This window comes from Sander lucioperca, chromosome 4 (genome assembly GCF_008315115.2).
Source record: "Sander lucioperca isolate FBNREF2018 chromosome 4, SLUC_FBN_1.2, whole genome shotgun sequence".
NCBI lineage: Eukaryota > Metazoa > Chordata > Actinopteri > Perciformes > Percidae > Sander > Sander lucioperca.
Genome location: NC_050176.1, coordinates 11,650,013 through 11,667,289, shown reverse-complemented (window position 1 = coordinate 11,667,289; position 17,277 = coordinate 11,650,013). Strand labels below are relative to the sequence as shown.

Genomic DNA, 17,277 nt, shown 5'->3' with positions numbered 1-17,277 from the left:
TTGGCGCTGACATGAATGCTGTCCTGGACCCCTTACTCGATAGATCTAGTGCACCTTCTCAACATATTCCTCCTTCGACAGTTGCCTTCCAAGGTTTAATTGACGATTTCAGTCTCACACATCTATTTAGAGCTATAAACCCTTCTTCAAGACAATATAGTTTTTATTCGTACAGACACAAAACCTATTCAAGGATAGATCATTTACTGGCTTCTGCAATTTTATACTCTGAAATTCATTCAGCTGTAATTTATCCTAACTCTTTATCTGACCATTGTGTTATCGCATCACAGCTCACACTTGCCAAGACTCCAACTAAGGCCACAAGATGGCGATTTAACACCACATTACTTAAAAACAATGATTATTGTGACCATTTCAGAAATTCTTTTAAAACATTTATCTCAGAGAATACTAACTCAGTAGAGGACCCTCGAGTCTTATGGGGCGCAATTAAGGGATTTGTGAGGAATACCACTATTTCCTTTGCTTCTTATCTTAATCGAACAAGGCTGGGCAAAATTAATTCACTTGAAAATGAATTACAAAGGCTAGAACAGGCTCGGCAGAGGGATGGCGCATCAGAGGACAATAAAAAGAAAATTGACGCAGTCAGAATGAAGTTGAACAACATTTTGAGATTACGAGCTGAATTTCAAATTCATAGGACCAGAAGGAACTATTATTTTAATGGCTCGAGGCCAAGTCACTTGCTCTCTCTTAATCTGCAAAAATGTGAAAAATATTCCAACATTACAGCTATCAGCTCAGACCAAAAACTGCTGACTGCTCCCAAAGAAATCAATACTGCTTTCCAAAATTTTTATGCAGACCTATATAAATCTGAAATATCATTGGATAAAACTAAATGTGACACCTTTTTACAAGATTTAGAGCTTCCTACGCTTACGCCAGAAGATGCACAGCGCCTTGGTGAACCAATCACTCTGACTGAGTTGAGAGGTGCGATAGCTGGAATGAAAAAAGGCAAGTCTCCGGGATGGGATGGAATTCCCCCGGAGTTTTATATCACCTTTTGGGAAGAGCTGGGACAATACTTTTTAGCCATGGTTCGTAAAGCTGTTGAAGTTGGTGCCTTTTTTAATGACATGAATGCTGCCTTGATAGCTGTATTGCCCAAACCCAATAAGGACACCACTAAATATGGGAACTATAGACCATTATCTATCCTCAATGCTGAGATAAAAATCTTTGCCCGTATACTGGCCTCGCGATTGGATCCCCACATAACTACGCTAATTAAGAGTGACCAGACGGGCTTTGTGAAATCACGACTTGCTTCTGACAATGTACGGCGTCTGCTTCATGTAATTCATGCTGCCAAGGATATTCCCTCTCCATGTGCAATACTGAGCCTTGACGCAGAAAAAGCCTTTGACAGGCTAGAATGGGATTACCTGTGGATGGTTCTACAGCGCTTTAAATTGGGTTCAACTTTTATTAATTTAAACTACTATACACTAAACTACTATACAATAACCCATCTGCAATGATAAACACGAATGGCATCATATCAAACAAGTTTAATTTATCACGCTCATGCCGACAGGGATGCCCATTAAGCCCTTTTCTTTTTATTTTGTCATTAGAGCCCCTCGCACAGAAAATTCGTCAACACCCGTTTATTTCCCCCATAACTTTTAACAACACCACACACTCCATTTCGCTGTATGCTGATGATATATTATTATTTTTTGATAGAGTAGCCATATCATTACCGCATATTTTGGATACTTTTCACGAATTTAGCTCTCTATCTGGTTATAAAATCAATTGGACCAAATCGGCGCTTCTCCCTTTAAACTCTAAATTGAACCTGAGCTCATTACCTCAGCACATCCCAGTGGTCAAACAATTTAAATACTTGGGGGTGGACATTTTTCCTTCATTAGCCAATATTGCCAATAAGAATTTCCAGGGCATCTATAATAAAGTTGAGGCGGATCTCAGTAGATGGTCTCACTTGCCAAAATTATTACAAGCTCGTGTGTCAGTTGTTAAAATGGATATTTTACCACGCATAAATTTCTTTTCCTCAATGTTGCCCTTACCACCCCCAATTGATTACTGGAAAAGAGTCCACTCTTTGGTCTCTAAATTTATTTGGGGAGGGAAACGGCCACGGGTGAGGTTAGCAACACTTCAACGGCATAAAACAGTGGGTGGTCTTTCCGTGCCTAACTTAAAATATTATTTTTGGTCATTTGTACTGAGACCACTTTCAGATTGATCTGATCCCTGTTGGAAACCTATAGAAAAGGACCTAGCATCCCCACACAGACTGGAGGATCTGATTTACTCCGCTGTCCCTTTAAAACGAGCTAAACTGCGGCTTGGTCCCATAATGAGTTTCCTCTTTTCAACATGGGTAATTGCTGAGAAGGAATCTAAGAGCACATGTAAATGGCACCTGAATAGTCCACTCTTCAACAACTATTCCCTACTCACTGGGGGGGTCTCATTCTCATCCCCGGATTGGAGCTCTAGGGGTATATATGTTTAACTGATGTGTATAACGAGAACGGGCTTCTTACCAATTGCCTGGAACATCTTTATTTCTGTACTTTCAACTACGGTCATCTATGAAAGCATATGGAGTACCATGGAGTTCTCCTCTAACTACCCACCCTTTGCACTCCATTCTGTACAATAGAGGCCGAAAAAGAGGTTTGGTCTCCCGAATATATTCACTTATCCGGGATGCCTCTTATAAAACCCTCCCCATCTTACATGTATGGTCTAGCGATCTGGAACACTATATCGGAGATGATTTACTGGACTGGGAAAAGATTTGGTCCTCGATTGTCTTTGCTTCTAAAAACCCGGACCATCAACAGATCCATTTCAATTATATCCACAGAACTTACCTCACTCCTAGGAGAAACTTTCTCATGAAACGTTTAACATCTCCAGTCTCACCCTGTCCTCAGATGGACTTATAGGCTCATACATGCTTATGTATTGAATGATACCTCCCCACTTAAGTTGACATGTGGGAAAAGACGTATGCTCTTAATCAGAATCAGAATCAGAATCAGAAAGGGCTTTATTGCCAAGTACGTTGCACATACGAGGAATTTGTCATGGTGTTGTTTAACGGGCATCACTGCTGCCGAGAAGTTGCTAGCTTTACGCTGGAAACCTCCACATACAATCACTAAGTCCCAATGGATTAACACATACATTGACATAGTTGATATGGAGCTATCAGTGGCAAGAATGCACAGTGCTGGAGCTGATACTATTCTAGCGTGGCAAGCAATGGCAGATAAGATTAAGGAATTGCTGTAATTACTACCTGTAAGTGCACTTTTCTTTTCTTTCTTTTTTTTTTCTTTTTTTTACGTGGTCTCTCATGTCCTGTAAGAGTTTTACAGAGATCCAGTTTTAATGGGGTGGGTGGGGTGGGGGATGGGGTGTCGCCTCTAGATCTTTTTTCTTCTTCTTCTTCTTCTTTTGGATTGCAATTTACCTGTACTGTTGTCTGAATGCTGTACGTGTTTACATTTAAAATAATAAAAATTTGTTCACAAAAAAACAATTCCTCCTAGAGATGTCATCTGATCGACTTCAAATTTCATCTGTACCATCTTAAGACCTTAAAGATGAAAAGTTATTAAAAGAAAAACTTTTCGTCATAGGGCATGGCCGTGGCGGGGTGGCCATCGAAACAGGAAGTGGGTGCAACTTGAGTGTTCATTGTCCAATTGGCTCGAAACTTTTCAGGATTCGTAAGAGTTCAATCCTGAGGACATATAAAGGCCGCTACTTACTCAAAGTCATAGCACCCCCTAGTGGCAACAGGAAGAAGGCCTAAAAGTCAAGGTGGTATACTTTAACGAACTCCTCCTAGAGATTTCATCAGATCAACTTCAAATTCGGTCTGTGTCATCTAAAGACCTTACCGATGAAAAGTTATTAAAAGCAAAACTTTGTATCCAACTGTGTAGGCGTGGCGTGACGGCCATTTTGAGCATTTATCGATGAACGAAGAAGTTGTTGTTGTTGTAACTAGTGTACATTGTCCAATTTGGCCAAAATTTCTCACGATTGACAAGGGTCCAGGCCTGAGGACATTTATAGGCCAAAATTGACTTTTGGTCATAGCGCCCCCCGCTGGCAACAGGAAGTCAGCCTTATATGACAAACATCATCCGATTTACATGAAACTTATAATGTGTGGTCTACATGTGCTACTGAGCCGCCCCCTGTACTTTAACCACACCCACTTACTCAGGCCCCTTTCGGTAGAGTCTTGTGTGAGGTGTCATTGAACTCAACAGAGTTCCTTCTTCATTGGTGATGGGTTGGCCCGCCCCCTAGGCTTAAGCCACGCCCCCTTTCATAACATTTGAACCGTTTAAGGTAGACCCTTGTGTGAGGTATCATTGAACTCAGCAGAGTTTTTTTTTGATTGGTGATGGTTTGACCCGCACCCTATGCTGTAGCCACGCCCCTTTTTTTATAACTTATGACCCGTTTGATGTAGACCCTTGTGTGAGGTAACATTGAACTCAGCAGAGAGTTCCTTATTAATTGGTGATGGTTTGGCCCGCCCCCCTATGCTTAAACCCCGCCCCCTTTCATAACTGGTGACCCATTTAAGGTAGAGTCTTATGTGAGGTATCATTGAACTCAGCAGGGAGTTCCGTTTTCATTGGTGACGATTTGCAGTGTCTGAGTGCCGTGCAGGGGCGGATCTACCGGGGTGGCATAGGGTGGCAAGTGCCACCCTAAAAGAAAGCCTTGCCACCCCTGCTGCCACCCCAGTTGGCAGCAACAAATTAAAAGTTATGGCCAATTTGACAATTTATGAGCGCGATTCTCCAATGTCCGACTGCAGTGAATGCAGCACGAGATGACGCCAGAGTGGCAAGAGCCTGATTTGTTAGGAAAACTGAGTGGCGTGAAGCGAGGGAGCCAGGAGTCACGAGGAAAGGAGACACAGGAGGAAAGAAGTCAAGACGGATTAACTATCTATCAAGAAATGAAATTATAATGAAAGCACAGTGCTAGCATAGTTGCGATGCTGATTTTGAGATGATAAAAATCAGGTTGAAGAACGTTGTTTTGCTAACTATACATATAATGTTACTTATGTCTGACGTTTGTTCTGTGTAAAGTTAGCTACAAAAGCTAATATTGATTCAACGTCTATCAAGGAAAACATTGAGAGAAAAGGGTAACAGAAACGTGACAGAGTGAGAATACAAGGCCAAGGCGACCAGGGACAGGAGGAGGTGGGAGAACACCACAGTGGTGAAGATATGGAGGGAGAGCATCACCAAGATGAGGAGGGAGAAAGCGAGAGACAAGATAACGTGCAGGGCTCAGACAGTGAAAGGGAAAGCAGAGTGCTCCAGTCGATCTGGTCCACATGGTATGGAAACTGTTGCTGCATATATACTAAGTTACATATGAATAAGAACAACAAATGACAAAGACGGACATTTTTATAAAATTTAAGAGACATTGCTTAGACATCAAATAAATATAAAAATTCATGTTTGCTTAAATATGAAGAATTAGGGAAAGTTGTCAGTGTGAAAGTGTGATGAGATGGGGAGATGAGTTTTTATATTTTGTGTAGAATGTATTTTAGATCTATTGCTCAGATTAAATTAAAAAATTAAACAAATGAACCTAAAAATACTCTCCCAGGCTAAAATGTTAGTGTGTGTTAACACAGTCTGATGGTTATAACTTATTAATGACAGTTCCTAATCTTGTACAAATGCTACCTGCAACGCTGCCTCTCTGACACAGTCCAAAACTGTTTGCTTCCCCTCTCACACATCTGCCACTCATCACCTGTGTCTTACCTTAATGCCTTTCCTGTGATAATGCCCCTTACTTCTATCATACTTCTATCTCCTATTAAGTGAGATCTCATTGTATGGTCACTTATTCCTAATATGAACTGTTTCACATGAAACCTCAAATGCCAGACATTGATTGCATGAGATTAAGTTTGTCTGTATGGGTTTGTAAATGGCAGCCTGTGCCCTTTTGTAGTGTGTACATACTATTTCTCATCAAACTGTGATAAAAGTAGTAAAAGATTCATTATATATACGTCTGCCATATGTTGCCACCCCTCAAAAATTCCTGCCCCCCTCTCGCCACCCCATAAATATTTTTCTAGATCCGCCCCTGGTGCCGTGCAAATGCACGGTCGCAAGGAGCGGCGTTTGCCAATAACCCCGACACGCGCAGAGGCGCGAGGGCCCATCCAACGCTGCTTGCAGCTTTAATTATATGTACTATTCATTATTGTTATTTGTTCCTTTACATAAACTCCAACCATACTTATCTCTTAATTTTCTGCTCAATGGTAACTCTGTATTTCGGCCATTATGGTAATTAAAAACTTGATTGATTTGCTATATGGCCGGCGAGCCTGATTTTGTTGTCAATGGAGCCTGTATAAAACTGTAGAAACACGTTTCATTTCCTATAAATTAACTATAAAAGCCTCCATTAATTTGTAATTTAAATCTTATTATGAAGCAGCAAAATCAGGAAATGGTGGGTATATATCAGCAGTAACTTCAAAAAGGCTCAAAATCATGAAACAGTAAAACAAAGCAGAAATTAGTAAAAGTACACACAAGGCAGCCCAGTCTCATGGCAGTTTGTGAAATGGTTATGTTATTGAATCTATTGATTTGTGAACAGGACACGATTATGTTGTTTTTTTCGTGTGGTGATTCAAATTTTAATTTAATGTATTTAAATGGGAAGCATGTTTCGTAATCACAGCATGACAACGGTAGAGAGTAGTATGAAAAGCAGAAAATCCGCGTAGGGAGGTTGGTCAGGGTGGTGGATGGGTCAAACAATACAAGACTTTCACCCCGGAGACCGGGGATCGCGTCCAGCGTGTTGCAGATCCTTTCCGTGTTATTCTCTTCCTAACCACAACCGTCCCGTTGTTGTCGGCGTGTCCTGAGTGTGACGGTATCTTTCCCAGTTCTTCTTTTCCTAACCTCAACCGTCGCCGTTGTGGCGTTTCATGTCCCCATTGTTGCGTGCCACAGAGACCGCGGATCGTGTCCCCGCGCCCGGGGATCGCGTCCCTGTGTGGCGGTCCCGTTGTTGTCGCCGGCATGTGGCGTTTAATTTCCCCGTTGTGGCCACATGTGGCGGTCCATCCTGTTGTTGTCGCCGGCGTGTGGCATTTAATTTCCCTGTTGTTGCGTCCCCCAGAGCAGCCCAGTGTCATGGCAGTTCATGAAATGGTAACGTTAGAAAATCTTGACCTGTACACAAATCAGTAAATCAAAATAACGTTATATTTACAAACTGGCGTGAGACCGGGTTACACAGGGACACAGGAGAGAAACTAAACTTCAGACCACAGAGATTCACAAATTTCACAATTTGCAGCCTAAATTTCACAAATTAGGCTACGTTTGAGCTAATTTGATTAACTCACGTTACTGTAGCCTACTGTGTTCACAGTTTACTTCATTCAATATTTTATGTGGCATTTTCTTTTGCAGGGTGCAAATGTTCCACCAAAACAAGTTCCTTCTTGAGATTATTTTGCAGAGGCACTATCGCTGGGTCCGGAACTTAACATTTCCCAAGACAATTGGTTTAACCTTCCCGTTATCACATTTAGCACACACGCCGTGTCCTTTGGGTCAGGTTGACCCAGTGCCCCCCGTCCTTCACATTAGCACACACATCAATTGGGTCAGGTAGACCTGCTGCAGTTAACCTTATAATTGCCACAGTTCACCCTCCCGTGTCCTTCACATTTAGCACACGCCGTGTCCTTTGGGTCAGGTAGACCCAGTGTGTGTGTGTGTGCGTGTGCGTGTGCGTGTGCGTGTGTGTGACAGGCAAACCTCAACCTGCTGCTTGTTTCTGACTGAGAGGGTAGCTTCCATCCACCCTGTTGAATCATTGACAAGCGAGGTCTGCCTCACGTATTGTCACTCAAGAAGGACAACAGGCAGCAGACCTTGTGAATTTTGCTGTCCTTCAGTGGACATAGTATCTGACACATCTTCCTCTTGCTGGCTGCAGATGCCGAAGAGGAAGTGGATACGGTGGCCGACAGGGGCAAACGCCCTGCAGCTTAAGAAAACACACGCAAATAGACAAAACACAAGCAAATTAAGAAAACAACTTCATTAATTTGACAACATTATATGTGCAGCATTCAGCAAACGCACTGCAAATACCACAACACAACCAAATACATAAACGCACTGCAAATAAAAAACGATGCAAAAAGAAAAGCACGCAAACCCCGAAAAAAGAAGCGATGCAAAAAGAAAAACAACTTAATTAATTTGACAACACATGCGCAGCATTCAGCAAACGCGCTGCAAAGACACACAACACAACCAAATACATAAACGCACTGCAAATATGAAACGATGCAAAAAGAAAAGCACACAAACCCAGAAAACAAATGCAACAAAAAAACGCAGCATCCAGATTACACAACGGAAGTTCTCCAGACCTCTAGAGGGAGCAGCTAGTGGAACAGCTTGATGTTCGACCCCACGGGGAGGGAGGGGGGGAGAGAGAGAGAGAGAGAGAGAGAGAGAGAGAGAGAGACTGTAAATATTAAGTCTATGTTTGAGATATGTTTTCTCTCGTTTGGTGGGTGTGTCTCGGCTCAGGTCACAGGTGATACTCAATCAGCAGAGACGTCTGTAAACTCGTGGTGATAAAACATTTAAAACTGCATCAGCGTTTAACGTTGATGTTTGTTAAAGCCACATGAGAGGGTTTAATTTTGAAGTCCGAAATTACTGAAGTGTAGGCCTCCTCAAGTGTAATATTTGATTATACAACAACGGTTACCAACAAAATAAGTGATCAATCTGTATTCATATTGTGGAGCAATTCGCTCTTTAAATACAAAAAACAGACAGGATTTCTAGTCCCTCCCTGTTAGTAAACCAGCCAATTTACCGTGGGATTTATGAAAATTAATAAATCCCACCTGCACATATAAACACAAAACTGCTTTGCTAACTCCATCGTGTTGTAAGTAAGACATCTGCTGAAAAAGTTATTGTAATCATTAGCATGATTGCCGTACTGTTTAGTTCACGAACATCCAAAACACCAAATTACAAACACATAGCGGACCAGATGCAAGCTTTTATTTTGAAAAGCCGAAGCTCGGGGACGGCACCAGCCGGGAGGGCATGAGACGGGAGCATAGACTGTACATTAATAATATATTATGTTATTAATAATAATAATAATAATAACATGAATTTAATATTGGTTAATAACGGTCGAAAATCAAGCTGTTCCACTAGTTCAGGGGTGGCGAACCTGTGGCTCTTGAGCCGTATGCGGCTCTTTGCCTGCTCCTGTGAGGCTCTTACTGTGTGGCTGGGGGCTGTGTCATTGGTTGATTGTTGTTTTTAACTTTTCTGAAACATACAGTATTTCAGATAAGTAAAAAAAAAAAAAAAAAAAAACACATTTGAATACATCTGCCAATACTGCCAATACATTTGCCAATTATTTTAAAATGGAAAATAATGCAGCAGAGTTTTGAGGACAGATTCTGCAACCTGAGGAAAAACAGCAGCCACAGATCACCTTCCCCGTTAACCCTTTCACTGCTGAATCCGACTGTTTGAAAGCCCCTTTAGTGACAAATCAGTGAGAGAGTTGCTTCGAGTGGCCACAACCGAGTTCAAGCAAGACCTGACTGAGTCAATCTAAGTGAGAAAAAAAAACTATGAAAACTGCTATGTATTATGATCATTAGATCTGGAAGACACTGTTGCTGTTGTAGTGTGGACGTGCATGTGTTGTGTGGCTTTTTGCTATGGTGCGTTTTTTTTGTGGCTCTTTATACCTAACTGGTTGGCCACCCCTGCACTAGTTGCTCTAGAGGTCTGGAGAACTTCCGTTGTGTAATCTGGATGCAGCGTTTTTTTGTTGCATTTGTTTTCTGGGTTTGTGTGCTTTTCTTTTTGCATCGTTTCATATTTGCAGCGCCTTTATCTATTTGGTTGCGTTGTGTGTCTTTGCAGCGCGTTTATGTATTTGGTTGCGTTGTGTGTCTTTGCAGTGCGTTTATGTATTTGGTTGTGTTGTGTGTATTTGCAGCGCATTTGCTGAATGCTGTGCATGTTGTCAAATTAATGAAGTTGTTTTTCTTTTTGCATCGCTTCTTTTTTCGGGGTTTGCGTGCTTTTCTTTTTGCATCGTTTTTTTATTTGCAGTGCGTTTATGTATTTGGTTGTGTTGTGGTATTTGCAGTGCGTTTGCTGAATGCTGCACATATGTTGTCAAATTAATGAAGTTGTTTTCTTACTTTGCTTGTGTTTTGTCTATTTGCGTGTGTTTTCTTAAGTTGCAGGGCGTCTGCCCCTGTCGGCCACCGAGGAGACGGGACCCTCAAGTCGATTACGAGATCCGCTCGCACAACTCTGCAGCCAAGCGGCTCTCACCACGGGAGCGGAGGGCTCCGTCCGGGGCAGACGCTCCCACTGTAGGATGAATGGAGTCATGAGCGCCATTCCCAGCTCGTGTCGCTCGTGTCACCATTGTGAGGTTCCTCTCCAGGAGATGTCTCACTAAAAGCAAAGTGTCCATAACGGGACTCGAACCAGGGCCTTCCAAGTGAAGAAACAACGGAAAGCCTAACTGACCACTAAGACCATACAGTGCTGATATGTAAAGCCCTAAATAAAAATAAACTTTAAATACAAGCAAAGTAGCCTATTCAAAGCTCTCCCCTATGTCTTATTATCATCATCATCATCATCATTGTTATTGTTATTGTTATATGTTATTGTATATGTTATTGGTATTATTATTGTTATTATTAATTGTATTAGTATTAGTATTATTGTTATTAGTATTGTCATTATAATTATTATCAGTAGCATTATTCTTATTCTTATCCCCATTATTAGTATTAGGTCAAATTGACCCGATGAGATGCCACTCTGACCTGGCCACCCATGCGCGGGGGCAACAACGCGCTCCCAAGTCACATTGACCCGCTGGGTCAACGGGAGGGTTAAACAAATGTAAACAACACAGCATCCAGAATGTATCTGTAATTGGGAGGAGGACGTGCGAGATAGTAGTGAGGTGCAGTGGAGAAGGTGGGGGGCAGGTTGGGGGGGTGTAGTGGATAAAAGGAGGGTGCTGAGGAGTAACAGTCTACATTGCCAGCGGTTCAGGATCAGGCTGAAGGATGAGTAGGACTCAGCTGTGGCTGCTGGCCTCTCTGGCTTTTTTCTCTCTGACTTCTCTGGCTGATGGAGCTCCATTGTAAGTAGACCTGCCTTACCTTTACACCCCCCCTACCCCCATGTGCTTTTGCCTTCTGAAACCCAAGCCATTTTTGAGTGTTTTTTTTGCTTCTGTCGCATTATTACTCACTGTGAGCTCATTTTTCACTCTATCTGCAAGTCTGGCATCTCAAATTAACAAGCACAACTATGGCCAGAAGTAGGAATAGCTCCTTACTGTCTTATGAACTGTATAACAAAGTTATAAAAGTTAGATTTATTTGATAATTTATTTATTTTTATAGGCTAGAAAAAACAAATGAATCAGATAATTCAACACTTTTCACAATTTTTTGAAGTTGGACATGTTCTATGTGAGTTTTGTATCCATTTAGTGTTTTTTTAGCCTAACTTTGGAGCTTTTTTACATAATGTCGCAGAACTTCGCCAAGACGCATTCAGGGACAGTCGGAATATTTAGAATCCGACGAACAATAAAGGTTAATTTGTTTTTCATTGACAATCTTTTAAACATGCTTTTTCAAACCGGCAGGTTTTGGGGTTAGGATGGCTATAAGTTTATTCACACACAGAGCTAAAATATATAGTTTGTTTTTTTGTTCATCTTCCTAAAATTAGAATTATTATTGGTTAAACTGCAATAGGAGCAACAAAAATATCTAGGGTCCTCTGCATGTATATTCAATTAAAAAAGTGTATGGATACAAATATTAGTTTAACTTGTGTCTTAAATAATAAGAAGTCAAGTCCAGTTTGTGTCACACAAGTCAAGGTACTGTGGTCTTTCAAAGGATGCCAATGAGTTAACCTGATTCTTGTTCAGAGTTTGCACAACGATGCATTAACCCAGACAGAGCAAAAGTCTAGAGGCATAATGAAATGTTTTGTTGATCCAGTTCTTTGTCAGTGTTTTTGTCAAGATAATCAATAGATCAATCATTGTGTGTGAAGTCCATGTTGGAGCTCATGATCGTCATCTGAGCAAATAGTTTTGTTTTCTTTGGTAATTTGGGTGAATTGTAGTCTCGCTTTCCCAGACCATCCACACGCTGCGGATCGGAGGAGGGTCTGGGTAGTCCACATAGCGTTACGGGATGGGAGAAAAACGTGCTGTGGTTTATTGGTATTTTTTTTAACCAATCATAATAGTCATGAGCGGCGCTAAGCTCTGCACGGAGCCGCTGGAATATAGTCTAGCTAGCTGTCTGGATTTACCCTGCAGAGATCTGAGGAGCAGTTAACCATAGTCCTCATAAATCGACCGGAGTTTAAAATTCCAACACAAAGAAAGCGAGAAGGAAACGGACATCAGCGAAAATACATGCATCCGGCAAAATATCCTGCTGCACCGGAGCAATCCCAGAAGTGGAACGTCAAGGATATAGACTAGGTGAATTGAAACTTTAACTCACAGACTCTAAGACAGTGGTTCTCAACCTGGGGTGTGGGTCCCAACATAAACCTGAGGGGCCCAGAGGCAATTAAAGGAATAAGGGCCCCCCCCCCTTACTTTTATGTTGCACAAAATTATGTTTATGTTTTCTATCATTTTTGCTTCTTTTTTTGTGAAGTACTAAAATGTTCCCATTAAGTACATACAAATCTCATAGAAAGAAGTCACACTTAATAAGGCCAATACCTGTGATGAGGGTTTACCGTACAAGCACTTATTTTTTTCTTTCTAAGGGGTCACACACAAAAAAATGTTGTTAATGTTTGTCAGTACATCATAAACAGCATGTGGTCACTTCTGCACATTGACTGCAGTATATTCACATCAATATCTTTCTCTCTCTCACTGCTGCTCTGCAGGAAGGTGATGTCTGCCCCTAACTTGTTGCGGGTAGGAACAGCAGAAAACATCTTTGTTGAATGTCAAGACTGCACCGGGGAAAACATCACGGTCGACATCAACGTGATAAACCATCCATACAAAAACACAAAGCTGACATCTACATCTGTGACCCTTACCAGTGCAAGAAACTTCCAGGAGCTCGGAGAGATAACGGTAAGTGAAATACTGTCACGCTGTATATGCATGTTACTGTTACTTGGCTTCATTTTCTAACATGACCACAAAGAATGTAGATATGAATCCAGAAATGTAAATCCTGATCCACATACTGCTCATCATACTGGTTTCAGATCCCTCCTGGAAGCTTCAGTAAGGATCCTACCATGAAGCAGTATGTGTATCTACAAGCTCAGTTCCCTGACCAACTGCTGGAGAAAGTCGTCTTAGTGTCCTTCCAGTCTGGGTACATCTTCATCCAGACTGACAAGACCCTCTACACCCCCAACAGCAAAGGTGTGTTTAATACTGAGCTACATAAGAAACACACTTACTCCTTTGTTTTTCCAGAATGTAATGATTGTACTGTAAAATTAATCTCTCTTTTGAAATAAGTGGAATAGTGAGGTCAAAAATAGATACACCTTCCTCCAACCTTGAGCAGCAAAATCAACCTCTTTCTTTCTCTGTCAGTTCATTTCAGGATGTTTGCAGTGACGCCCCGTATGGAGTCCGTAGAGAGGGATGCCGAAACTCAAACTGATGCTTCTATTTCCATGGAGGTTGTGGAATTATATTTCATCTTTGATAAGAAAATAATTTAATGTAATATTTTGTAAATAATCAGCTGTAGCTGAGAGCATGACGTCTCTTAGTGAGGTGATATTACAAATGCTTAACAGCAGATAATGTTCATACTAATGACTGAAATTAAAATACACATCCACAGTTAACCTTGTGTAAGTTAACACCTGTCCTACTACTTACTAGAAATGCGAGAAAAATAAATGCAGTGGTTGAGTTGCACATTCCCTCAGTGGAACACAGGAACTTTTTAAAAATACCTGAAAAAGAGACAATCTAGACATGGTCCAGGCTGCTGGATTGTAGACAAAATAATTTACATACATAAAATATAATATGGACTTAAAGCAATGTTTAAACTGGCACAGCTCATGTTTGTTTAATATTGTTTATTTTTAGACCCCTGAAGGCATCATTTTACCACTTGATCCAGTCTCTTTGAAATCAGGGATCCACTCTGGCGATTTCAAACTCGCTGAAATTGTCAGGTTAGTACTTTATTTTCATTTAATTTCTATACATTCTGTTCTTTAGTGGTGCATTTAGATGTTAACATGAAAACAGGTGACCTTAATTCAAAACATTACAGTAATATCTTAAATCATTTAAGATTATGCAAAGCAAGTTTCAATATGTTTATGTTATCTTTCTATGATTATTTTCCATGTTTCCAATATAGTATTTGGACAACTACTGATCCAAAATGATTTATTTCTGTGGTAGAGATATATTAAACATGAAGTCAGAGTCCTTCACATATGGCCTGTTTTCTGTGAGGAGGTTCTGGGTGTCCAGAGGCAAAGACAAGATAAATACCTTGGAGACCAATGGACTAAAATAATCATCCTAATAATGCAAAACACCATTCTACAGTATTTATTGTGCAGTTTGCTAGCCTGAAAAATTTAAACCTGTTTTTGTTCCCTCACCTTTTGTGTTTCTGTAGTTACTGCTCTTTGTATTGTAGTATAAACGTCAAGTATATCTCAGTTTGTGTAAGATATAATAGCTTCAGATTCACTTTTAGTTTCTAACTTTATATATATATATATATATATATATATATATATTCCTTTTTTTTTGCTTTTTTTTTTGCTTTATTGTGTGTGTGTGTGTGTGTGTGTGTGTGTGTGTGTGTGTGTGTGTGTAGTACTGGACTGTGGAAAGTGGTGGCGAAGTTCCAGAGCAACCCACAGCAGAGCTATTTTGCAGAGTTCGAGGTTAAAGAATATGGTGAGCCCCATGAACTGCACTTTCATTTACTGTAACATATTAACGGATTTATATTTAGTATTTAAAAAGCTATAACATTCATTCATTTTTTATTTGATTGGACCCACAATAAAACTCCTTTCATTTTTCAGTGCTGCCCAGTTTTGAAGTTAAACTGATACCTGTTAGCTCCTTCTTCTATGTGGACAGTCAAGAGCTCACCGTCAACATCAAAGCTACGTATGTGAAGGTTTTGGTTTTGTAGCTTTAGAGACCTGATTGGGAGATTGATTGCAGGAGAAAATAAAGGGTGATGTTCAGAGGCCGCCTACTCTTTTAGTCTGTTAGTCATTTGATGTTTACTTCATTGAGAGCCTAAACATGTCCCTCTCTTGTGGATTTAGGTATCTGTTTGGTATAAATGTGGATGGGACGGCCTACGTGGTGTTTGGGGTTATGCAAGAGGGTCGTAAGAAGAGCTTTCCAAGTTCTCTTCAGAGAGTGCAGGTGAGCACATATTTAGATGTCTGTTGATTGGTCATTCTGCCGTCTGCAGTATATTGTATGTTATACAAACGTACAGCTTGGCCTTTACCAGTGATACAACATCTGACTCTAAAACATGAAAAATGTCTAGGATTTCTAAGCTGCCTGTCACCATTTCAGTTAATATATTGAGATAGGAATGTAACAATTAAAGTATTTAAGATGTTCAGAATGATGCTAGTCTGACAAGAATTTACACCTTTAGTATATCTCCATCTGTTCACTAACTGTATTACTGTACCACTGTACTGTATTTCAAGAAGCATTTTTCTTTTATGTCACATTAGATAGAGGGAGGTATTGGAGTGGTCAAACTGAAGAGAGAGCACATCACACAGACTTTCCCAAACATCCTTGAACTGGTGGGGAGTTCCATATATGTAGCTGTCAGTGTGCTGACGGAGAGCGGTAAGAAAGAGAGACTGTGTGTTTGTGCTTGTACACTATGTTTGATCATGTGTGGGTTGAATTAACTATCAGTATTATTTATTTATTTATTTATTTTTATTATAGCAGCCTGGGCAACATGGGAATCACCTTTTGAACCATGTACACACTAGTTGCTCTTTGGCTAGCAATGGCAACCAGAGCATTGTTCTCCCTAAGGGGGTAAGCGAGCATCCGGAAAGCGTACCTCCTATGGGGAGATTCTGAGGCTAACAAGCCATCACCTTCCGCTAACATTCCATTGACTCCCATTTTGTCACTTTGACAGCGAATAACTTTACATCTGAAGCATTTAAAGACTCTATTTGCCAATTGTTTATTTCTAAAGAAACACGACAATATATAAAAGGCTCCATTACCTTGTATCTCACGTTATGTCCCTGTAGCAGCCATTTCTGTAAAAATAGGCTAACGATTGTGTTTGTGCAACTTTCTGTCGCACAGTAGAGAAATTATCGTATAGTCAGGAGAAGCTTGCAGGCAATCAGGGGGATGTGGAGGCATACAGTCAAGGGAGAAGCCCATAGAGAGTCCTTGAAAGCATCGGAACAAAATATTTCAGTAACGTTTTGCTCCTGCTCCTACGCTCATGGACAGCTCCTACTCACACTCTCTGTCTCTGCAAGAAATTTCAGACAGGTTGCTCATGTCACATCTATGTCGTCAAGCTCAGTTTGAGGCTGCGCAGTAATGCTCAGCCATCACCGGAAAAGTGCTTCTAATTGACTTCACTAGTCTCCGTCGAAGTCTATGGCGTCGCCTTGTCCATTTATTTCACTGTCTACCCCTATCCCACAAAATAACTCATATCAGCAATGTGGACAATAATAATAATAATAATAATAATAATCACAATAATAAATTTCCCAAACAAGAACAAGAGGGAAATACAGATATCATGATATGTTGTTCTGTATCAGTTAATCTAAAAGAAAGTAAACAGATGTTAAAATCAGTTTTGTGTTTCTGCATTCATTCACAGGTGGTGAAATGGTGGAGGCGGAGTTGAGAAGTATCCAGATTGTTACATCACCTTACACTATCACCTTTAAGAAAACGCCCAAATATTTCAAACCAGGAATGTCCTTCGATGTTGCGGTAAAGTACTTATTTAGATTTATATAAATTAACAACAAAAGTATTTTATATTTCTACTTAAATAAGAAAAATATTTACAGAAACGATTAATTAATAAATACA

The 17,277-nt window shown here is 40.5% G+C and overlaps 1 protein-coding gene across 1 annotated transcript in view; it reads left to right on the top strand.

The window, feature by feature from the left end:
- The first annotated feature begins 11,209 nt into the window (after window positions 1-11,209).
- Window positions 11,210-17,277, top strand: part of LOC116042834 (complement C3-like) — a 31,138-nt gene continuing 25,070 nt past the window's right edge. The window contains exons 1-10 of the mRNA XM_036000428.1: window positions 11,210-11,295; window positions 13,089-13,284; window positions 13,422-13,584; window positions 13,762-13,856; window positions 14,272-14,360; window positions 15,023-15,105; window positions 15,237-15,324; window positions 15,489-15,591; window positions 15,918-16,038; window positions 17,060-17,175. Coding sequence (XP_035856321.1) covers window positions 11,219-11,295; window positions 13,089-13,284; window positions 13,422-13,584; window positions 13,762-13,856; window positions 14,272-14,360; window positions 15,023-15,105; window positions 15,237-15,324; window positions 15,489-15,591; window positions 15,918-16,038; window positions 17,060-17,175 — 1,131 coding nt within the window. The 5' untranslated portion in view covers window positions 11,210-11,218. The remainder of the gene's footprint in view (window positions 11,296-13,088; window positions 13,285-13,421; window positions 13,585-13,761; window positions 13,857-14,271; window positions 14,361-15,022; window positions 15,106-15,236; window positions 15,325-15,488; window positions 15,592-15,917; window positions 16,039-17,059; window positions 17,176-17,277) is intronic.